This window comes from Vicia villosa, linkage group LG1 (assembly GCF_029867415.1).
Source record: "Vicia villosa cultivar HV-30 ecotype Madison, WI linkage group LG1, Vvil1.0, whole genome shotgun sequence".
NCBI lineage: Eukaryota > Viridiplantae > Streptophyta > Magnoliopsida > Fabales > Fabaceae > Vicia > Vicia villosa.
Window position 1 is genome coordinate 92,824,143 of NC_081180.1, and position 25,842 is coordinate 92,849,984.

The following is a 25,842-nucleotide window of genomic DNA, read 5'->3' on the forward strand; positions in this document are numbered from 1 at the left end:
AATGTTTATGATGATTTTTCCATATGACTATCCAAAATCAAATAAACAATTTTATCTGCACACTTAAGAAACTATTAGAGTAAATTGTTATATATAAAATATATGCATTGTTATCATCAAAATTAGAGATTAAATACAGAATCAAATCTTGTTCTTACCATATCCCCATTTTTGATGATGACAAAACCATGTATTTTGATGAAACAATTTTACAAGGTTATATCAAAAAAGTATCAGAGTTAGATAGAGTAAACTCCCTTGATATAAACAAGCTCCCCCTAAGTCTAAAACTTATAACAATTTTAGAGATTAAGGGATATCATAGCATTGTTAACTTGTCAGAGCCTAATTTCAGCATAAAGTTTGCTTATCAGAGCTTGATTCTATAAGAACCTTGAGTTATCAGAACCTTTTGAACAACAAAAGTTCTTTTTCTGAACTAGATCCATTCGCTATGTTCAGCTTTTTCCTAAAACAAATTCTAAATTTCTTGCATATATAATATGTTAGAAATTCATGTAAGCAATGAGATTTAGAGAATTAGATATGAATCAAAATCATCACTATTTTCTCCCCCTTTTTTCATAATAAAGAAGATAAGAAATTTTGTTAAATTTTAATTATTAAGTGCACTTGTTTAAAAACATCAAGAAAGGAATAACCAAAACATGCAAACTTTCATTGATAATAGAGAAAAGTGAATACAAAAAAAACACTCATAAAACAAAAGGAAAATATAACAAAAACTTAACAAAAATAGTTAAAAACTTAAAGAGTTTTCCTAATGTGTCTAAGGATTAGAATGAGGAAGGCTCTTCTAAACAAGTTGAGCCAGCATGTCCTAAATGTTTTCGTTGAGGGCATCTTGCTTGTCGAGTCTTGTTCCGACCAACTATTGTTCTTTGTGCATGTCTTCAAGAGTCTTTAACAGAAGGGGAAATATTAGCACCATTTGAACCTCTGGAAGTCTCTTCCACTTATTTCTCAGTTGCTATTCTAGCAGCTTCAGTGGCTGCTTCCTCAGTTGCAGCTTTCTTAACGACCTCTTTCCCATCATCCTCTCTCTCAACAGCTTTCTGAGCCTCTATATCTTGAAACCTCTCTTCAGCTTCCTTGACAAAATTATCTTTGATCTGACCTGAAAGATTTATGATTCTAAGAAACTCAACAGACATCCATCTGTTAAACCTGTTCCAACTAGTATTCACTTTAAAAGAGTTATTGCAAGTGCTAGACTCCTCTTGGAGCTTCTTCATTCTCTGTAATGCATTGTCCTTGAACATAGAAATTACTTGATCAAGGTTCAGTTTAGGAGGATGAAGACCAGAGGTTTCACCATCATGATTGGTTTCCTCGTCAGAACCAGTTTCATCAGAGTTAGAGGAATTATTTGGTAGGATGATGTCATTGTTCATGCAGGTGACTCAGGATCAGAGGGTTCATAGATGTTGGTGATATCTTGGAAGGGTTTAGTGGTCTTAGTTGGAGAAATAGGAAGTGTAGGTGAAATACTAACATCAGAAGGTTCAGTGTTAAAAGTGATGGAAGGTTCAGAAATAATAGCATCAAACATTAGTGGAGCAGTGATGATGATTTGTGGTATTTCTGTTGGGCTAGTGGTTTCTGGTTGAAATGGGACAGTGGTTTTTGGGATAGATGAGAAGGCAAACGAAAGTAGTGATTCAGATAATGGTGGTGTGAATGTTGGAGGTGTAAATGTGACTGTGGGACATACATATGTGGTTGTTGTTGTGGATTTTGTTGGTTGAAAAGTAATTGTTGCTTTGAATTTTTTAAAGGGAGTTGTACTAAAGGTTGATGAGAGTGGGATGAAGGTAGTTGTAACTGTGGCCGAATTATGTGGAGGTGGTGTAGGAATAGATGAAGTAATTGTTCTAGTATCAGAACCAGAAGCATCGAGATTTAGAGAGTCAGAAGACTTACTAGCAGGATCTAGATGAGAAGTCAGTGCAATATTCTACAAAGAGTTTGCAGATTCTCCTCGCTCCAAAAATTTGAGCTTCTTACTTGGTTTCTTCTTTATTTTCTGAATCCTCTGATCCTTCCTTTTGAGACTAGTTGGAGATAGAGGTTTGTCCACAAGAGATTCATACGAGACTATAGATGTGTCAAACCCTTCAGCTTCAAGCATTTGAAGATAAGCTTTTAGAGCTTCTGGTGGATCAATCTTTATGAAGAGAGGATATTCATCAACTAGTATCCTTTGATTCCTTATGCTTTGAAAGTCCGTAGGAATGCTTGGTTTGACCACAACCCAAGATTTCTTAATAATGCTCGTGCTTTTGAGATTATTTCCATTGGAGGGTTTTTCGATTTCTGCCACAATATATTCCAAGAGATTTAATTTGGTCATATGATCTATAAGACTATTTTCAATCAGAAAATCCGATAAGAGTCTTCCTAGAGGAATGTAGTTCTTTTTAGACTTTCCAGTTTCACTGTTTCTGGTTTCTATGATAGAGTTTCTTAGATAGTTGAAGATGGAAGGTGTATCTTTTTTCCCTTATCAAATAATACAAAGTATTTTTTATCTGAGTTAACATAATCAAATGAGCTGGAAGCTGGTCTGTAGTGTGTACACACCAGAATGATTCTGAACCAGACTCGAAGATTTTGGGATAGATCTGTGAACTTATAGGATGATTTTCCTTCATGAACCGCTTGCTTGCTTCCTGAATAGATTGTTGGATTTATCACATTCAGTAGAAACTTTGATTTAAGATTTGCACGATAAACCCCTTTTCCTCTTGATGCATCCATTCCAAGCATGGTAGTTTCCTCTTGATGCATCCATTCCAAGCAAGGTAGTGATAAACCGTTCAGTGATAACCACTTTAACACCCAGAACATGAGATACAATGTATAACACAAAACTAGCCATTTTGATGAGATGTTTAAGTTCATGTTTATGTAATTTCACTGCCATTTTTAACTACTTTTATGTTACATTCATATTTATGTAAACCATTGTAGCTTGTTTGGCTTTATAAGAGGTTTTTGACTCAGTTATTGAAACCATTTTTGTAACTTCTTCCCACTAGTTTTTCCTTTTAGATTTGAGAGCATTCAAAATATAAAGTAATAAAGCATGATGAAAGAAAGACCACATTGTCCACTATCAATTAATCGCCATATAGAAAACATATTTGGGACAAGATGAAAAAGTCAAATAGAAAGTAACTCGGGGAGAAGAAAGACACCAAATCTATCCCAATATTTTAAATCCAATTGACCTTCATGACAGGAAAAAAAATATAGTGCTAATTGAATGGAATAGATGTCACTTTACTTCATCACATAACAATCAATTTCATCAAATTCCATACATCCACGTCATTTATTATTATTTGCTAAAAGCAATGGAGAACAATTATTCTTGCTAAAAGCAATGCATTATTCAATCAAGGCTTATGCAAAATATGCAAAAGACCACAGCATTTCATGAATTTTTTCCCTCCCTGCCACGGCTGTCAATTTTTTTTACCCAAATGCCACTTTCTGAAATTTAATTTCCAGATTGCCACACCTGCAGGGGATGTCCCCAAAGCAAATGGGGACATTGTGGGCCCCATCTGACACACCAATGCATGTCGCCAAATGGATTGGAGACATCCCTTTTTTTATTTTTTTATTTCGTTTTAATTGTTTTAATAGTTTTTGTTTTATGTTTAATATATGTTTATTATATAATTATGTTATATGGATTAAATAATTTAATTAAATGATTTAAAATTATTTTTTTAATTAATTAAAAATTAAATTAATTATTTTAAACATAATTAATACTAAATATTTTTGTTATACGAAATATTAAATTAATTAAAAATTACATTAATTATTTTAAACATAATTAATACAAAATATTAAATTAAAACAAAATATTATTAATTATAATTAATACAACTTAATACAACAACATCTCCAAAGCATTCAAGAATGTTGAACTAGTTAGAAAGGCCGATGCATTTGGCCGATGCGGACATTTTTTCCGCATATTTAATCCTTGACAGATTCCACATCGTCTTTTTACTTTCTCAACGGTGTCCATTTCAGTCCTGATGCGAGTGCTGTTTAGGCGACCTTTTTTGTTTCGTCGCATTCTTTCATTGTGTAAAAGAATATCACCTTGGTAAGGAGTCCATTGATTTTCTTTGGGAACACCGCATCAGGACTGAAATGGGACATATGCGGAAAAAATGTCTGCATCGGCCAAATGCAGCCGGCCCTTCTAACTAGTTCAACATTCTTGAATGCTTTGGAAATGTTGTTGTATTAAGTTGTATTAATTATAATTAATAATATTTTGTTTTAATTTAATATTTTGTATTAATTATGTTTAAAATAATTAATGTAATTTTTAATTAATTTAATATTTCGTATAACAAAAATATTTAGTATTAATTATGTTTAAAATAATTAATTTAATTTTTAATTAATTAAAAAAATAATTTTAAATCATTTAATTAAATTATTTAATCCATATAACATAATTATAAAATAAACATATATTAAATATAAAACAAAAACTATTAAAACGAAAAAAAAAAAAAAAAAAAAAGGATGTCTCCAATCCATTTGGCGACATGCATTGGTGTGTCAGATGGGGCCCACAATGTCCCCATTTGCTTTGGGGACATCTCCTGCAGGTGTGGCAATCTGGGAATTAAATTTCAGAAAGTGGCATTTGGGTAAAAAAATTTGACAGCCGTGGCAGGGAGGGAAAAAATTCGCATTTCATTCCTCTGTTACCACCACTACAATTCATTATTTATCAGACTGAATGTTCAACTTCAAGAAAAGCAACAGTGCATGCAAAGTGGCAGGCCTAACATTAACCATGAAAACATGCTTGACACTTTGCTCGGACTTCTCAGCAACTACTATGTTGTTTTTCTTTTTCCATGATTTTTTTTTGCAATGTCTTTGTGGGATTAATCTTTATCTGCATCAACCTTTGAAGGTGTTTCATCACTTTTAACAGCTGCAGCAGTTGGATTAACAGCATCAACATCGCGGGGAGTAGATTCCGATTGTTCGCCGGTGGACTCGGGAACTGGAACTTCCTTTTTAATAGTTCCAACCTTAACATACTTCTCCATGAACTTGTATTCCCAGTCTTGTAATGCATCAACCTCAAATGGGCCAAGATCGGAAATATCACCAGTCAGATCTTTCTCTTCAAAAGACATCCTTGCTAAAGCTCTACTAGCATCCTTGCCAGCAAATAAAGCATAAGGACCTCCGGGTCCATAAAACATCCTGGAACGACAGATGATAATAATAAGAAATGGTATAAGCACTCTGTTAAGTTACACAGAAAAATTGTCACATATGCATATAATTCATTGTTGTACAACTTAGAGTGTGATTGTGTTGTTAAGAAAAATCATGCATCAATTCTGTTTCTTGGAAATTGGCAGTTGGTCAAGATTGGGATCTTGCATAAAATTGGGAGAGGATAGTAAGATCGTAAAACAACTAAGATTGGAAAATCTTACCCAATGTTTTTGTAAGATCGAGAGGGGTAACAAAATATTAAAATATATAACAGTAACAAAAGTTGTCAGATACTTCTAAAACGAAAAATCATACTATATATTTGAAGTATTTTTACATAATATTATGGGAGGAAAGTGGATTTGTGGGAAAATTACCACCAAACCGTGATTGTTGCGCATTTGTATCTTGTCACCCTTCTCGGTTTGTAATGGTGGTGGTAGGAAAACAGCCGATCATAACCGAAACTATCCTAGATCGCACAAAATCAATGGTTTTACGCTTTTTTTTTTTCACAATTTGGCTACTACACACAGTTCTTCTTAAGATTCGGATTGTTGGGGGATGATAAGATCACAAAATCGTAAGAATCAATTTTAGAGACAATTTGGCTACTAAACACAGTTCTCCAAATTATTGCTTCATGTTAGAATCAATTTTAGAGACAAAACTAATTTACTCAATATCATCTCTACACCTTTGAAATCAATTTTGAAAAGTGGAACCAAACATGTGTATGGTTGGTTCTGTTTATAGTTATGCAGTGACAAAATTTGATTTTGACAAAAAATAAGTTAACTTTAAAATAGTTCTTCAAATATCATTGGCAAAATCATGTTTTGCCCAGCTTTAAGTTAGAATCCACACAGAAGGCAAAATAAATTCTACTCAAAAAAGCAACTTTACACGTTCAAAATCAATTGTGAAAACACACATAGGCTTAAAACCATATACTATCTAAAGTAGCATTACAACAAAAAAACAAAGGAAACAAAAGGGACAAAAGATGCACATATGGGTAAAAAAACTTTATAGAGAAACAAAAAGTGCCACACACAGAAAAAGACCAAAAAAATCCCAACTTTTTATATGTGTAATGAAAAAACTGAAAATTAGCAATCACATACACAATGGGGTATCAGAAAAATAAAATTAACAGAAAAGTTAAGAAAAAGGGTTACGCTAAACCTGCTCTGGGAGACATCATAGATCTGACCCTTAATGGCCATGAGCAAGGGCTTATCATGATCCTTTCCATCGTAACCCTTGAGCTCTTCTTCGGTGATTTCACCCAGCTGAACAGGCGGTCGGAGAGGGGGAACCTCCGCTTGGATGTGGCGCGTTTGGTGGTGGCGGTCGGAGGAGGAGGAGGCAAAGAGACTAGAAACGGAGAAGTAAAGGGCTATTAGAATCGCCGCTAGGGTGTAGAAAGTGATCGGAGATAGACCGGTGAAGGCGAAGACGACCTCCTTTTGGGCCTGCCACCACAGCTGAAAGGTTCCCATGAATGAAACGGTGTTAGAGAGAGAGGAACGGCAGAATCTAGACAGAGAAACGTTAAAGCTTCAATAACGAAATAACAAAAATGCAATTATATTCGGAAATTCTTAAATATGTATATTAAATTGTTTATTTTATATTTTTCTTGTTATCACATTAAAAAAAATAATAAGAATAAATCTTTTCTATTGATTTTATTTATTAATTAAAAAAATTATAACAATATTAAAATGAATAGTTATCTGTATTCAATACAAAACAATAAAATTAATTTTATTATATTAGAAATGTATTATAGCTTATTGATTTATTTTCAATTACAATTATTTATTTTAAAATTTACATTTTAAAAAATATATATTTTAAAAAGTGGAAATAACTTAAATCAAATTTTCATAAAATATATAGTGAAGACCCATTTTGCTCCCTCACAAAAACTACACAACCCAAATTAGTCCCTCACAAAAAAAACCCGATTTAATCCCTTACAAAATTTAACTGGACCATATTAGTCCTTCTATTAATATTTTTTTTAAACCGATTTTTTTCTACTTTTAAACCATGATTCGACTGCCACGTTGATTTTATTTTTTAAATACTAAATTAATTTTTATTTTTAAGTTCATTTTTAAACAATTCTAATAATTTTAATTTTATTTTTAAACAATTTTGATTTTATAATATCCAAAAAGCCAAAATTTTTTATTATAAGGAATGGAACTCAAGTCTATCTTAAGTCTTTACCACTAGGCCAATATACATTCATGACAAATAAATCCCAAGATTTTTAAAAATATTAAATAATTTTAAATTTAAAACAAAAACTATAAAATATGTACCAATGGGGTCTCGAACCTAAGTCCGATAAATGATAATCACTTTACAACTATGCAAATCAATTTCTATTGTTAATATTCAAATAAATATTTAATTATTTTAAAATAATTCAAATTAAATAATTTAATAGTAAATCAACTAATTGTTAAAATATTTAATCAAATTAAATTAAATAATCAATTAATTTTTAAAATAATTTAGTTAATTCAAACAAATAGTGATCAATTAAATATTTACATATTTTAAACTAATTCAAATTGAACAATAATTAAATAATTTAATAGTAATTCAATTAATTGTTAAAATATTTAAGCAACTTAAATTAAACAATCAATTAATTTTTCAAATAATTTTGTTAATTCAAACTAAATAGTAATCAATTAATTTAATATCAATTAAATATTAATTAATTTATTTTATTTAATTAATTATATTTAGGAATTATATTTTATTAATTTTATTTTTAAATTTTTAATAAATATTTATTTTTTTGTTATTTAAAATAAGTAAATATTTTTTTCTTAATTATTAATCTAAGTATCATTAATAAGAATATTAACAATATAAATTGATTTGTCTAATTGTAAAATGACTATCATTTAACTTGAACAGACTTGGGTTTAAGACTCAATTGATACAAATTTTAACTTTTTTGTTTTAAATTCAGAATCGTTTAATATTACTAAAAATTATAGGAATTATTTTTCTTGAATGTACATTGGAGTAGTGGTAAAGACTTAAGATATTGTTTAAAGGTCTTGGGTTCAATTCAATATAAAAAATAATTTTGGCTTTTTTGATATTATTAATTCAAAATTGTTTAAAAGTGAAATTATAATTAAAAATCAATTTAGTATTTAAAATATGAAAAATAAAAAATAAAAGCAAACGTGGCAATCTAGTCATGGTTTAAAAGTATGAAAAAAACCGGCTTGAAGAAAATATCAACATCAGGACTAATATGGTCCGATTAAATTTTGTAAGGGATTAAATTAAATACTTTTTTGTGAGGGACTAATTTGAATTGTGTAATTTTTGTGAGGTCTAAAATATAAGAAAGTGAAGGTAAATTAACTTATATTTTAAAGTGGTTTTTTTTAAGGATAGTTGTAACTTTCTCCTTTTTATTTTTAAAGTAAAGTTTAAATATAAAATTAGTTTAATTATTAATGAAGTCTCTTAACTTAATTTAAGATTTTTCTTTTTTCTTTTTATTTTATAAACGTTATATTTTAGTTTTTAAAAACCGTTTTGATAGCTAAATTGATCATTTATGTTAAATATTTTGAAAAAACATTAAGTTGTGATAATGAGGCAAACCAGTTGCAAAAAGTCAGAATAGTGAATCAGCAAATGTTTTATAAATGTATAATCCTCTTCATTCCATAGCAAATTCAAAAAAGAAATCATCTTTCGTTTTTTAGTGTTCAAACTTCATCTTCTTCAAAAAAAAAAAATCTTCAATGTCAAAGATTTTAAATAGTACTTCAATGTCAAATCTGTACTTAGAAGAAATCAAATGAGGGAGGTTTCTTTTAATGGAAATGTGCTATTCGTGTTGTATCGAACATGAACAATTTGAACTTCAGGAAAAAGTTTTTAGATTGTAGAAATTACAGAAATCACATGGAAAAGGATTGTAATTTCTTCAACTGGTTAGGTGATAAAATTGTAGATGAAATGAATTTGAAGATTGAAAGACAAAAGAAAAAACTTCAAATTGAAGAATGAGGTTGTCTACACAAGAGGATGGTTGAAAATGTCAATGGTAGTTAGAATTTTTAGTTTTAGGATTTTAACAATGTCTTTTACATATGGTTAGTTTAAATTCTGTGTTGGTTAAACGCCGTGAGAAAATTATGTAAAAGTTGTGATAGTTTATTATCATAAACAAATTATGTAAAAGTTATTTTAGTTTATGAAATTATGATATTATGTTGATTAAACTTGTCATAACTCTCGTTTATAAAGCTTAAAGCTTGTTAAAATTCTGCTAAAATTGGTTTATAATATAGACAACATAACTAATTGATTAAAACTCTATTATAACTTGTTTATAAAACTCTGTTATAACTTGTTTATAAAATTCTACAAAAACTGGTTCATAAATTATACTAAAACTTTTTTTTTATACTTGTTTATAAAAGTTGTTAAAATATTTTGGATAACTTGTTATTGAATAGAATACCATACCAGAAACTTTTTTCAAACCATAATGGCATTAAACATCTCAACGGAATTTTGTTACATAACCTATTATTGAATATAATTACACAAAATGGCATTAAACTAGAATCTTGGTACATAAAATGTTTCTTACTAAAGGTGTACACAAAATGGAATTAAACCATAATTTATTTAATCAAAACAAAATGGCATTAAAACATTACTCCAAAAGATGTACACAAAATATTAACTCAACTAAGGTTGGCTCAAAATAAGTTTTGACCATTTTCGAAGTCTTTTTCTTACTTACAATTGGTTGAGTTCAAGATAATGGTGGTATAGACTCAATTGGTGTTGCTTGACTTTGATAGTGCGGTCCCAATTGATGTTGCTTGACTTGGTGGTGAAGGATCAATTGGTACTGTCTGACTTGGTGGTGCAGACTCGACTTGGAGTTTCCTGACTTATGTTAGGTTGAAATGTCTCTTATGTCAAAAGTATTTTCATTTTGGGTGTAGCCTTGTTGTTTCCATCCATATGGATTTGAATGCACTTGATTTATTATTTTGTCTACTTCAGTTGTGTCTCATCTTTCACCATTTCTCCATCCTCTTTGTTTCTTTTCTTCTTGGGCCTCATAGGTTATCTTTTTATAGGCGGTGGTTGTAGATCATCTTTTTGTCCATAAAATTTCACCATTGACAGGATAAATAATTGGTTCATAGCAAGCTTCATATTAGTCCTTTAGTACCAGTCAGGCACAAAATATTCAATATCCAAGTGTTGTTCCTTCATGCATGAAATTGCATGACAGCATGGTAGTCCTCTCAGCACTCATCTCCTACATGAGCATTCATTTTTTGATAGACTAACAATGTATTTTTTCCTATTGTATGAGATTAGGGATGACAGCGGGTCGGGTGCGGGTTTTACACTACCCAAACCCGCACCTGAACCCAAAGGTTATTCTGGTGGCAAAGTAACACCCATGCCTACATCAGTTGGGTTCGGGATTTTTCATCCAAACCCGAATTCGTAGCAAAATACTTAAAATATTTTTTTTTATAATTTTCCTACAATTTTCCACAATATATATATAAGCGGGTGTGATTTCGAGTTTCGGGTGTGGGTTTCACACTATCCAAACCCGCACCCAAAATATTGGGTGGCACCCGAACCCAAACTCAGTCAATTCGGGTTTTCACCCGTTGACTCGGATTCGAATGCGGGTTTGGGTCTGTTTGTCATCCCTATATGAGATATACCTAGCATCATTATCATATTCACTGGCACACTTGTAACACTTGTAAAATTCATCATTTTAAAACACATATAGAGTTCACAATTTTAAAACACAACATAATATTCACAATTTTATATTTCACAATTTACCTCACAATTCATCGTTTTTTTTTTGTCATTTGCAATCCTTTTTTTTTAATATTTGGTATAATGTTACCTTCATACTTGATAGTCTTCTACCTATTTGACTCTCACTTTAGCATAAAATAAACTTTGATTTCTTCAATCATAGTGACAATGGACTTGGCCCTAGCACTTACAAAGACTAAATTGAATGCCTCGTACATATAGTACTATCTCACTAATGTCCAATTTATCATAATACCACAAGCTCTCTGCTGTTGGGTATCATAAATCCTTTAAACCACTTAATACTTTAAAGTAACTCAAAAAATCAGGGTCACATTGTCAAACACATTATAACCCACTGTAACCTAATTTTGTAAACTCAATAAATTCACCCCCATGATGCAAAATATACTCAAACCTTTCATTCATGACTTATTCAAGCTAAACATGTAGAAAGAATCAGTAAGACGAAGATGCAAAAACTAAAATATTCAGATTTTTAACAAGTTTAGATTTTCATACATTTTGAAGAAATGAGATGAATAACGGAGGTAATAATTGTCCGTCTTCGTTTGTCTTCTCTTCGATCAAATTTGTATTCTATGAATCTAGGGTTGAACGCTCTTCGTTTATATTTGTCTTCACTTTAATCTCTCACATAGTTTATGGCTTAGTATTTGATTAGCAAATGAAATAAAGGATCCTAGTGTTCAATGTCCGTTTCTTTTGCTATTTTTCAAATCATAATAACTTCAAAATAAACAAAAAATATTCCATGTCATATTACATTATACTAACTAGATTTCCACATATGCACAACTTAACATTTTTTTTTTGTACGCTAACCTTTTTGTAGGTTTAGATCATGAAGACTCATATACCCGCCTCACAAAATTCTACGAAATTGTCGGTACACTAGGAGTTTCATAAAATGTGGAAGAAGTGGTATTCCTAATATTGTTTCCACACTCTCTAATTGGAAAAGAAAACGAGTGGTATCTAGATCAACTCATATCGACGATGCAAATTGGAACTTGTTAGAGGAAAATTTATAAAACAAATTATTTCCTCACAACAAATTCATGGAATCTGAGACAATCATCGTGATGTTTTCCCAAGGCACAATGGAAACTCTCTATGAAGCATAGGAAGAATACAAGTACATGCTGAGACGATGTCCAGCCCACGATTTTGACGAACTCATTCAAATACACATCTTCGGAAAAGGACTCCAACAAAACAAAAGTTTATGCTAGATGCTCTTGTTGGGGGAGTCTCTCGTGTCTAAAAGTGCAGAAAATGCAACAAAATTCATTGAGTGAATGGTGCAACAACAAGCCCAAACCAGTTGATTAAGATACTAACAGCTTCATTTTAAAAGCATTTACAATTAATTGGGACCTTCAGCTAATTGATTGGAAATATTGTTTTGAACTATGCAATCGATTGGGACCTTAAGCGAACTGATTAGAAGAAGCTTAAATCAGTTACATAATCGATTATGACAGTGCCTTAATGACTGACAACAACTCTCTATCCAAACTTTCCAAAAATGGGCTAGGAAAATCGATTATCTTACTCATCCAACCGATTAAGATGAGGAGCCAATTGATTAGGCCATTGAATTCACTCAAGGATCATTTCCTATTTTGGTTAAGAAAGTCCTCAGGGTTCCGTATTACTAGTCGTCTATGGTCCAAGAAGCCAAAAATTATGATGATAAAAAAATACAGTTGGATTAACTGATGAGACGTACGCTCTTGTAGCTCGTCTCGAAGTGATTCGACTCCTTCTGGCATTAACATGTTGTCTAAATTTTAAATTGTATCAGATGGATGTTAGGTATATATTCCTTAAGAGTTTTATAAACGAAGAGGTATACATTTCTCAATCTCTCGATTTTGAGGACCGTGAAAATCATGACCATATTTTTAAACAAAAAAGAGTTTTCTATAATCTCAAACAAGCTCCTATAGATTGGTATGAGCGCCTTAGTGACTTCTTATTAAAGAAAATATTTAATCATGGAACCGTAAATGACATGAAATATTCAAAATCTATCTCTACCCCACAATGACTTCAAACCTTCTAATTCATAAGAATGAACAAGGCTATGAGATCAGGATCATCAAGTACAGAGGTATAATATAGGATCTTTGTTTTATTTGACTGTAAATCGTCTTGATATAATGTTTAATGTATGTATGTGGGCTCGATTTCAAATTCCTCCTATATAACCTTATTTTAAAAAGGGAAACTTATTTTAAAATCAATGCGATTAGTCTAATCAAGAATTTAATTTGTATTCCCGCAATATTTTTATTGAGATGAGACAGGATTTTCTTAGGAATCATTTTAAAAAAAATGTGATGTGATTTTTTAATGTGTGGACATCAAATAAAGAGTCCTTCATGACCATGTCATTTCCAAATATTTTAATCTGTTACATTGATTTATTTTGAAAATATTTGGTGGACAGCCAAATATCTCAATAATACCATCAGAGAAAAAGAAACGAAGAGTGTTACTTTTAACCATGTGATAATGAAAAAAGATAGAGAAAAAAATAAGATGTTGAAGCAGTGTATAAAATTTACTAAGTAAGCGTCTAAATACAACCATCGTGTATCCCTTCTTTACATGACAGCATTCTTGAACAATGTTGAATTTGTTTCATCCATCTGTTTGATTTTCAATCATTCATTACGGACAGCAGACACGACATCGACTTTGACATATCAGAGTAAGTAATAATTTAAAATAAAAAAATTAAACATAATCACAAATATCAGTGTCATATCGGTGTCTGACATGGACATGCATGTCGGTACTGGATACTACATAGAGTATGTAAGCTTAATGGATATATCTCATAGTTCAAAATGAAAACATTTAGGAAGAAATATGCAACTTTTGGCAAGAACTCATAGAAGCAATGTGATATCAAACAAGTGTATTTAAAATGAAACCAACAAAATTCAGAGTACAAAATAGAATTTATTTGTATGCACAGTTCCAAGATTCAACAATTTCCTTCTAAAGGTACAACAACATCAATTTGCAAACATTAAAATTTGTTATTTGGATCTACAATTAAAGGAGAAAATGTAAAACCCAAAATGTTCAACAACCAGATCATACCAGATACCAGATCGCTTTTATCATCCGCTTAAAGTGCAAGAGATTTCACCTCGTCTTCTTTCCAAAACCCTTCCTCGTACTTGTACCACCTAACGATCCCTTCATCAGTTCGTGTACGTTGGCACATGATGCATGAGTTATCCATGCATGTGATGAATTCACGCAGCCGAGTAGCCTTCTGGCGAATAGCCGGATCAAGTTCAGTGATAATTCTTTTAAATTGAGGAGGAGGAAGGCCTTCCATTAGAACGCAGTGCGATATATTGAGCACTTCTAAATGTTTTAAGCTGTCTAGGATGAAAATGAGAACATCCACGTATAGCGTCGTACAACGAAGGCTCAAGACTCTCAATTTTGGAACAAATGCAGCGAGAGTTGAAGCAAAGAAGATGTCGCATGGACCCATGATCTTGAGTTCACTGAAATTCTCGCAGTTTTTTGCGATTTCCTCGAGAAAATACGGCGGGTTTGCTATACTAGGCATCGTCAGAGACTCCAGCTTTTTCCAGGAACGGATGGCCTTGCACATTCCTGTTCTCTTGATTCTGTTCCAAGCCGGAAGAACCAGTCGTTTGAGTTGTGGGCTCCTGCAACAACGAACAAGAGATTCGTTACGTTTCAATCTCCACTTTGAAAGAAAGCTAATACAAACAACTTATCATACAAAGCATCTGATAAAAAGGTGGTTCAATTTAAGTTATCGCCCCGATATACCAAACCATACTAACATGTTAGTATCAAAGGGAGAGATATTCAATCTATCATATTCCTCAAAGAGTTCGCAAGTATTCATTCCTTTTATATAACCCTAGCGCGTGTTAACTTTATATGGTCTATACTAATTTCAGAGTAAATCATCTTATGGTAGAAACCAATCATAGAATTAGTCCCTGCAGTTGCGCGTAAATAATATCCGATTCGCGCCAAAAAAATTATATCCGGTTCGCGCCAAAAAAACATAGATATATTGTTTCTAAAAGTCGAAATTACCTTTCAGCGGTGTATGTCAACATATCATCACTTACATACAAGTTGAAATGGAAGATCAATGTCACTATACTCTGCCTGCTAAGACTCAACGAAACCTTCAACAAACGTGTCAATATCTTATCAGACCGCTCATCGACGTAAACAAACGGCTCTAACGGAATCTTAATGAAATTAGATCGTAACATTGACAAATCAAGTGTCTTCCAACGAAGAGGATCACAGCAAGCCGCGCGCCACGCGCTACAAACATGAGCAACGCCAGATGTTAACTCGAAAATGTCAAACAACTGAAAAATCTTCACCAAAATATCTGTGTCCAGATCCTCCCATCTCCTAGTGTTCGAAACAACATCGTCCATCAAGCCGATTTTCCAAAATTCTTGTGCATAGAAACACCTACAAGAAACCAAATTTAAAACAAAGTAAGTTCAAACCAATTAAAGTTAAAAAAAAACTAGAAGCATTACATGACAAGAAGAACAAGTTTTCTGAAATCAACAAAGGTTATAACCCAATTAAAAGCACAAATTAGATACATGTAATCTCCACAAAGCAATTCATGATTTCCATAACCTCAAAAATGAAGAACTAATAAGACAAAAAAATTATCATTGAACCCCAAAAAACCATTGGCACTTTGATTCAGTTAAATTTACCAAAGTTCAATTACCCATGTTATGCCAATTTCCATAACCCTTCCTAAGAAAAAAAATGAATTTTTTTCGTATCAGATCTCAAAATTGTGAAACCCAAAACAAAAAAACCAGAAGTGGTTCAATTACCACCAACTTTCTGATCAAACCAAATTACACAAACCCAGAAATAAAAAAGCAAAAAATCAAAACTTGGAGAGTCAAAAAATCATGGGTTGGTAATTTGAGACAAAGATCTAATCCTCATGACATAAATTTTCTATCTTTCAGAAATGAAAGAGATATGAAAGTACATGCAAATTTGTGTCTTGTGATTGTTCATGTGTGAAGAGTACAGAGAAGAGAGAGAGAGAGAAAGAGAAACCTTAGGACAAGACGAGAAGAGTGCGGGGTGGACGATGATGTGGTTGTGTCCTTGTCGAGTAACAACGTTGAATCATGAATAATGAACACAAAATGCAGAGGTTTTCATGTGTTCCGTACTCTCGTTCATTTCTTCTTTATTTATAATCTTATTATAAAAAATATATAATTAAAGTTGAATACAATGAATTTTTAAATTTTATAGTATAAAATTTAAGTTAAACTTATCAACTTATCTTTTTAATATTCATTAAAAAGATTAATATTTACATCCATTTTTCATATCCTTTAATAAAGAAATTATTGTTCTAGATATCATATAATTAATTTAAAATAATTATATAATTCGACGAATATATAGGGTTATGTTTAATTTTAAGAATCGACTAATATCTACAGAAATATTAACGGATTATTACGTTCAATCTTAAGAATCGGTTAATATTTACAAAAATATTTGCGGATTATTAATAAAAGAGGTTTTAACATCAACATAGCGGTCAGAGTTAAATCGACTATCTTTCTAGAGAAGTTAGGTTTGATTGTAGTCACAAATTTTCTACAATCACGTTATCACGCATTGTTAGTTGTCTGAATAATATTGGATTGTTGTAAATTAAAAAAGGTAATTTTTAAAATTATAACTAGCGTTTAAAGATGTATCAACTAGCGTGCAGACATAAGGTGGAAAGACAAACGATTCTTCATTACAATAGATTTGCATCAAGGTTCAACCTTAAGCTCCTACCTTTTTACTTTAATTTTGGATGTACTCATGGAACACATCTAAGAGCTAGCATCTAGATGCATGCTTTTTGCAGACGATATAGTTTTGCTTGGGAAGACAAAGAAGGATTTACATGATATGTTAGAGACTTGGAGACGAGTTTTAGAAACACATGGTTTTCGCTTAAGTAGAAGTATGACAGAGTATATGGAATGTAAATTCAACAAAAAAAAAAAAAAGAAGTGTTGTTAACCTTTATGTGAAAGTTGGAGACTATATCATCTCTCAAGTCATACGATTTAAATATCTTGGATTTGTAATACATGATAATGAAATAGAAAGAGATGTAAATCACCGTATTCAACTTGTGTGACTAAAACGGAGGAGGGCTTCAAAGGTTCTATGTGATGCAAAGGTACTGCTTAAGGTGAAGGGAAAATTTTATCGGACTGTGGTAAGACCTGCGATGTTGTACGAGAATAAAGTAAGTGTATCAAAGATGAGGATGTTGTGATGGATGTGTGGTAAGATTAAAAAGGATAAGATTAGAAATAAAAAATATTATGAAAGAGTGTTAGGGTAACACCTATAGAAGAGAAGATGGTAGAAAATAGACTTATGTGATTTGTACAAGTAAATTCTATGATAAGAATAGTATATCAGATGAAGAGAAGTCAAACAGCTAGAGAAAGAGAAAGATGTAGAAAGACTATAAAAGAAGTAATTAGAAAAGACCTCAGATATTTGGATAAATATATGGTTTTGAATAAAATGTTATGACAAAAAATTGATCCATATAACTAATCTCACTTAATAGAAAACTTAATTATTATTGTTGTCTTAAATGAAATTTAAGTTTATATATTTTAGACTATTTGATCAAAATCGAACTGTCACAATCTACGTAAAAAAAATTAACATCATGTGATTTCATTTTCCTTTAGGAGCTAATGATGCAAAAGATACGATTGATTTTTTTCTTTATCTTTATGGTGTGTATAAGTTAAATTTTTAATGAAATAATTATTGATATGATTTTATGATAAAAACATTGATGGAAGTTAAGTTAGTGAGGTGTGTAAGAGAGTTGAAAATGAATAAAGACAAAGATGCGGATTATAAGGGGAGTTTCTAAAGGAGAGTTGGCTTTAATTTAAGGATACGAAGTGACACGTTTCGTTTAGTTAGTAACGGTTGATTTAATTTATAAAAGCGGTTTATAAGTTGTTGGGTGTTGATAGTTTTAAGGGAACACCAACCTTACCATTCGTAACGTTTGCTTTGCTTTCCGACAAAAATATTCGCATCTACTGCATGGATCACGTTTCTTTCATAACCAAGCAAATGATTTCACAATGTCTTGTGTTATTACTGTCTCGTTCTACATTTTTAGTACTTTTAGCTTGAAAAACACATGTTCAAGAACATGAGTTTAAATTGTTAGGTGAAATCTGTTTTAGTTATTATAAAATTAAAAACATATTGAATTTAGCTTCTATTTGATTTTGTAACTATGTGTTTCAGTCTCTATATTTCGAATTTTTTACCAACGTAATAACTTACTTAATACACATTCAACCTAACTTTCCAACATGAATTTTAAATTACTCTACTTTTTTTCTACTTTTTTATTTTATTTTTTAAAGTTAGACAATGTGTCGATTAAGTTGGCGTACATCTAACTTATTTTAGAGGCAATTTATGATTAATTGGTGAGTGTATACGTATTAATATTATAGAAACGTCAATCTAATTAATGCAGTTTTTTTAAATAAAATAAATAAAAATTTAATATAATAAATAAACATTTAGATTTAATTGACGCACTTAAAAATGGACGCGCCAATCGGATTGACGCTTCATTTTAAACTAATTTTTTTCCGAAATTAGAATACTTTGAAATATAAAATAATAAATTAGTTTGAATTTTAGTTGGGAAAATGGGATATACAGGTAAAAATATTCCAATATTTAAACTATTAAAACAATATATGGTTAATTATTACTCCCTCCATTTTTTACTATAAGTCGTTTTAGACTTTTCACATAAATTAAGAAAAATAATAATTGTTGTATGAAAATGAGAAATTATGAAGGTTTTTACAAAATTACCCTTCATTAATGACATGTGGAAGATAAATTTATATAACTGAAAGGAGAGAGAATAACAAATATTTAAGGATATAATAGAAAAAACAAAATTAATTTTTCATTGGAATGGTAAAACGACTTATATTTAAATACAAAATATTTTTCCAAAACGACTTATAATAAAAAACGGAGAAAATATTAGAGATTAATTATTATGTATTATTAGTATAAAATAATTTACACTCTCAATTTATCACCATCGTGGATTTTCATTATTTTTATAGTTTATATTGTTAATATAAAAGTCAAAGTTTTTTCAACATTCAACATCAATAATGTGTGAAATTCTTTTACATACATTTTAATTAAATTCTTATTAGAATTGGTTGTTAGTTAATTATAAAGACAAACTATTGAGTTGTTCCGACTAACCTGACATGCTTATGTTTAAAATGCCCATGGAAACTTAATTAGTATAACATTTACATTCATCACATTTAGTTAAATATTATTTGAATGTCGTACTTAATTTTTTATATTATTTATAATTTTGAATATTTAAAAAATATAATTAGATTTTTTAAATATTCATAAAATCTATTAAAAAAATTAAATATATTTTAATACACATCATAATATACCTTAATTTTAGTTATTATTTTTAATCTAAATCAAATAAAAATTACTGTTTCTTAGTAGGAGAACGGTGACAGAGGTACATATAACAATGCAACCAATCAAACAATAATAAAACGTTGTCAATGTATTCTTCATATCAGTCAAATTAGCGTAAATTCATCACACACAAAAATTAGTGTATGCTCTATAAATTTGCCTCCAGATTTTCCGAATCATTAAAAAGGATTACGATTTTGTTTCATCTATCCACGTTCATTTATTGTCTATTTTAAGAGAATATATAAACTCAAATGATAAATAAATCTCTCTAGTTTATTAAATAGATTTCACTAATAAATTTCATTAATTTATCGTACAGGTTTTGTTGTGTGATTTGGATAAGAAAAACTCATCTTATCTAAAAATAATACAAGTAAATGTGGTTTGATTTAGTTTTGGATGAGAATTAAATATATATATATATATATATATATATATATATATATATATATATATATATATATATATATATATATATATATATATATATATATATATATATATATATATATATATATATATATATATATATATATATATATATATAATTTAATACGATTTATTTTGAATGATTTTTTAATAATATTACAAAAACATGATAAAATAATAGATTTTAAATAATATAAATATTGTTGAATATTTGTACCCGCTAAAGAAAAGTACAATAAAGTTGTTTTATGATTAAGTATATATGTGGTGTTTACGGTGCGTCGGGCTAACTCACGCATAGTAGAGAGAAGCTCTGTGTATGACTTTTTTAAGTAAAATTGAAGATACCTTCTTCATTACAGGAATGAGGTATATACATAAGACTCCATTAACTAGATAGTGGGAGTTGTGGAAGACCGGTTTTTCCTCTATTATAAGGAGAACATTTTTTTCGTTGATTGGCTTCTTCTAACCATTATTGTAGAAATATATTATGGGATATGTGACTTCACACACAAGAGAATGGTGAATTGTGTGTTTTAGAAAAATTTGAGTTTGAAAAAATTTTAAATGAAAATCAACATTGAAAAATATTTTAGAAAAGTTTCAAAATTTAGCAGAAAAAAATGTAAGTGCGGAAAGTAAAAGTTAAGGAAGAGAGAAGAATACCAGAAATTATAGAGGTTCAGTCTAAAGAAAAAGACATAATCCTCTTCCCAAGAATTATTCTTGAGAGTATTCAATAATATTAAAAGCTTTTAGTGGGTTGAACTCTCAAACCCCCTTATACAAAGAAAGTGAATTTTGTGGCAAACTTCCAACCAAACAACAAACAAGAAGTAAAACGATTAGTCTTCCTTCCAAACTGTGGATTGAAGTGGTTAGTTGTCTTTCCACAAGAAACTTGGAGCGGCTAGTCTTCAAGCTTCATACGAAGATTTTATCATGAGCTGACTTTGGACCTTGGAGAGATCTTAACATCGGGCTGAGCTCGTGAACCGAAACCTGGTTTTATATTGGTCTAACCCACAACCTGTGAGATTTTACCAGTTCTTGGTGAAAATATATCATATGAAAAGCTAGAAAATATTCTCAGTTTTCTTCCAAAGAGGTTTGATATGAAAGTCATAACCATTAAAGAACCACAAGATGTAAGCACTATCAAAGTAAATGAGCTAAATGGCTCGCTACTCACCTTTGAAATGGAAATAAAAAACAAAAAATGTAGCATTCAAATATGACATTGAAGATAGTGAGAGAAGGTAAGAGAAGATATTGATGATAACCTAATTGGATCTAGTGCTTCTTGCAAAAATATTTTGGAAGATCATGAGAACACTTGACAGGAGATCAAGGAATAATGTCACAACCAATTTCAAAGAAAATTTATCTCCCAATACCAAAGGTTTTAATCCTTAGTGAAAATCTAAATAAAGATATAAACAAAACAAAGACAATGGAATCCAATGTCATGAATGCAAGGTTTTTGGAACATTTAGACGGAATGTACCAACTTTCTTAGAAAATAAAAGAATGGGTACACTACCATATTGTTAGATGAGGAATCAAAGAATGGTAGTGAAAGCTAAAAATCCAACAATGTTATTGCCTTTAAAACTCGTGTATGATCCAAGTCCACTATGGATAGTAATGAAGGATTCAAGTGATGAAGATCTCTATGATAGTGTTATTGCTAAGCTTACAAGTTATTGCATCTCAGGTTGAAAGAAGAATACATATTAGGTGAAAGATAAAGAGAGATAAAATCAATATTCGACTTCGAGACAAAGCAAACATCACCACCACCTTCTCAGAATTAAAGGAAGAAGTTTACAACTTGAACTCCAAACTTGAAGGTATGACAAAAAAAATTCGTGTGTTGATTTTGGTTCTAAAACCTTGATAAAATTCTAGGGATAGAAAACCCACAAGAGATATGAAAGTTATTTGGTTAGACTATAGCTTCTTGAATGCAAAATCCAAGTTTGTTCCTCCCGTCAAAAGACTGAGTTCATAACTTCAAACTATATGCCATAACATCCTGTACACTAATATTTTCGGCAAAACTTGATGGGTGTGTCACTATTACGCTCAACAGGGACAGATAAGACCTTTTTTTTGCTACAACTTGTATGGTAGATCATACTACCATTATCAACATCATCTCATCAGTAACACTTCAAAAGATGTTTTTCCGCAACAATTATGGAAAACAAAACAAGAAACTATAAGTCACATTGTCTACACTTCCTTAAGAGCTTTCTCTTGTCAAGATTAGTGTTTTGACAGTGGTTGCTCTAGACATATGATTGGAGAAAAGAATTACTTGAAAGATCTAATGTCTTACTTCAATAGCTATATTACTTTTGGTGATGGAGCTAAAGGAAAATTGTGGGAAAAGGAAAGTTGGATTACCCAGACCTCCCTAGCCTAGTTGATTTCTTCTTGTTGAACGTCCCACTACAAATCTCATCAACATTAACCCATTGTAGGGTCAATAACTATGCATTAATTTCAATGATATAAATGTGCAGTCACTAATAAACATCAGTAACAAATAATGAAAGGTACCAAATCATCAAACAATTTTTATATGTGGTGTTCTCAATCAAAGGATCAACTTCAAGTTTGTATGACCTCCAAGGTGGATGAATCCTAATTATGGAATAGAAAACTTCGTAATTTAAATCTCAGACGTATGAGGAAGATTGCCTCAGAAAAGGTTATCATTGTTCTTCCTAATCTCAAGATTGAAGAAGGGAAGATTTGTGGAGACTGTCACTTTGGTAAACAAACCAAGATATCACACAAGAAGGATCAACATATTACTACCTTCGTAGTTCTTAAACTACTACACATGGATCCCGTGGGATCTGCGCAGGTGGAAAGCATAAGTGGAAGAAGATAATGTTTGTGTGTGTGTGTTAATGATTTCTCAAGGTACACCTAAGTTGATTTTCTACAATAAAAATTATATACTTTACCATTCTTGAAAGCCCGTGTCAATGCTTACAGTGTGAGAAGGGGATATAAATTGGTAAGATTGTTCGAATATGTAGTGATCACGGAAGGGAATTCGAGAACTATAGTTTCTATCAATTTTATTCTTCCAAAGGCCTATCTTATAAGTTTTCAGCTCCCATCACTCCTCAATAAAATAGAGTTGAACGTAAGAATCAAACACTTCAAGAAATGGCTAAGGTCTTACTTCATGCCAAAAATATACCCTATTACTTTTGGGTAGAAGCCATGGACACTACTTGCCACATTCACAATCATATGGTTATTCGACCAGGATTCAAAGCTACTCACTATAAACTATGGAAAGGAAGAAAGCCAAGTTCCAAATACTTTCATGTTTTTGGAAGCAAATGTTACATCCTTGTTGATTGAGATCAAAGTCACAAGTTGGATCCTAAAAGTGATGAAGTAATCTTCCTGGTATACTCCCTAAATAGTAGGTCACACTAAGTATTTAATAATCGTAGAAGATCCATGATGGAGTTTATCAATGTTATTATTAATGACAAGCAACACGATGATTTTCATGAAGAAGAGGAGGAATCCACTACTCCATAGGATAATGTCACACCAGATGTACCTGACAAAGGTACTAACATAATTATGTCAGTTAAAGATGAAAATATAGATCTATATGCTTGTAGGTATAAAGTTGATAATCCTGAAAAAGATCATATATGAAGTTTTGATGACGACAATGTTGTGATGAATTCGACGAAAATACCTTTCAAATTTTTTATGATGACCCAACTAGAAGAAAGTCTCGAGCATCATCATGAAAAGAGACTCAAGATTGAAGTGCTTGTATGATTATTACATCTGACTGGGAATCTTGAAGCCTCGAAGTAACAAAAGAGATGGAGTGTGAAAGTTATTTAGGTTGTGTCTGCAGAATTACCGGAGTTTTATAAAAGTAAGGGAGTAATTCCTAAGTTCTAAGGCAACTCCCACACATACTTAAAAGACTTTTTCTTACATTTTAATGTCTTAACAATTTTGTTCAAAACCGAGCCAAGTGATTAAGAAATTGTCCCCTATCTTTTAAAAGATATTTTAATCTACCCAATCGATTGGGGACTTAAGCCAATCGATTCGAAAAAAATTCAGAGTCATCCAATCGATTGGAACATTAAGTCAATCAATAGGGAAAGGGTCAAACATTTAACCAAACAATTGGGAGAACACCTTAATGACTTGTAATGGCTATGTATCACTTCTTTCCTTTTAAACAATCATAATTGATTTTAGGGCTTCCAATCGCTTGGCTCATCAATTCGGCCCATGGATCATTTCCTTTTCTAGTTTTTTTATCATCTATATAAAGAAGGTTGCCCTCTTCTTCATTTCAACTCACTTTCAAAAGTTTTACATTTTCTTTAAAATTTATCTCTTTATTTTTTGTCTTTCTCTCTGTAGAGATATTTCTTTGTCACTTAAGTTACCTTAGTTCTTTCTAATGAAATTTTAATTGTGAGAAAAAGTAACTTGTATCACAATCCCCCCCCCCCCCCCGGTTTTATTTCTTAAAGTCACTTGTCCAATAGAAATTTGAAATGTCAATTTTGGGGGCTAACAAATTTTAGTCCCAACTCACGCAATGAGGGAACTAAAAAAATCAAGGGATTAGTTCTTCACCCTTATGGGTGCTCATGCACCCTTATGAAAAAACAAAATTGTCCCCAAAGTCCGAAAATGTACTTCCAGATGCGCCTCAGTCCACACTCAATTCATTCGTAAGCGTGTCAGACCCTCATTTTTGACAAAAATTAATACGGAAATGTATTTTCGTTTAACTAATGGATGTGCACCTCCGAATAGGATTTTAAACAAATACACGTCAGACCCTTCCTCATTTATGATAAAAAAACTCTAAAATTCTTCTCACTTAAAAAAAAAATTATAAATCCAAGTTTCCTTTCTACTTCATACAATCCAACTAATTTGTCAATTTCTACTCTCAATATTCAATCAATCTAAGTGCTCAACATCAACTACATGTTTGATAAGTTTTTCAATCCATGTTTTTTTCACATTTGATTTTGTATACATGCATTAAGAAATAGAAACTTTTGGTTACGTAATATACATCAATACATAGGTAGTTATATATGTTGTTAGGAATTATAACTGAACCATGCGTGTTTTCATTTTTTATTTCCCTGCATTTATGTCATTTTCGCTTTTCCGAGTTGAAGGTAACTACGAAAATTCACTTCCGCATTGTTTAGGAATTGGATTTTCAACGAATATAGAAGTGCATTTTTATATTTTAATTGTCTGCATTGTTTAGTTTGATTTTGAATGTCACTCATATGGGTTTGATTTTATCTATTTTGTTTGAATTGTCTAGTTTAATTATAAAAAATATGAACGACAACCAAGATCGACTGAGGCTCGGTAGAGTATCCCAGCATGCATCTGTTTGCAAGAAAAGAGTCTGACCCTCGCGACTAGGAGTGGGAATAGACCAGACCGACTAACGGAGGCCTACGGCCCAGCCTACATAGGCCTAGGCCAGGCCAGGCTTTTTATATAAATAGAAAAGGCATGGGCTTTTTTTAAGCTTATTTAGCTAAA

General features: G+C 31.1%; 2 protein-coding genes across 2 annotated transcripts; both read right to left on the bottom strand.

The window, feature by feature from the left end:
• Positions 1-4,710: 4,710 nt before the first annotated feature.
• On the bottom strand, positions 4,711-6,877 carry LOC131612411 (membrane steroid-binding protein 1-like). Its single transcript, XM_058884207.1, has 2 exons — positions 6,487-6,877; positions 4,711-5,280 (listed from the first exon to the last, which is right to left on the bottom strand). The coding sequence occupies exons 1-2, from the start codon at positions 6,801-6,803 to the stop codon at positions 4,953-4,955; spliced, it is 645 nt and encodes a 214-aa protein (XP_058740190.1). The 5' UTR covers positions 6,804-6,877; the 3' UTR covers positions 4,711-4,952.
• Positions 6,878-14,149: 7,272 nt separating this feature from the next.
• LOC131612423 (F-box/LRR-repeat protein At3g48880-like) lies at positions 14,150-16,455 on the bottom strand. The gene is made up of 3 exons (XM_058884217.1): positions 16,321-16,455; positions 15,304-15,699; positions 14,150-14,900 (listed from the first exon to the last, which is right to left on the bottom strand). Exons 2-3 carry the CDS (start codon positions 15,660-15,662, stop codon positions 14,342-14,344), a joined length of 918 nt encoding a protein of 305 aa, XP_058740200.1. The 5' UTR covers positions 15,663-15,699; positions 16,321-16,455; the 3' UTR covers positions 14,150-14,341.
• Positions 16,456-25,842: the final 9,387 nt, after the last annotated feature.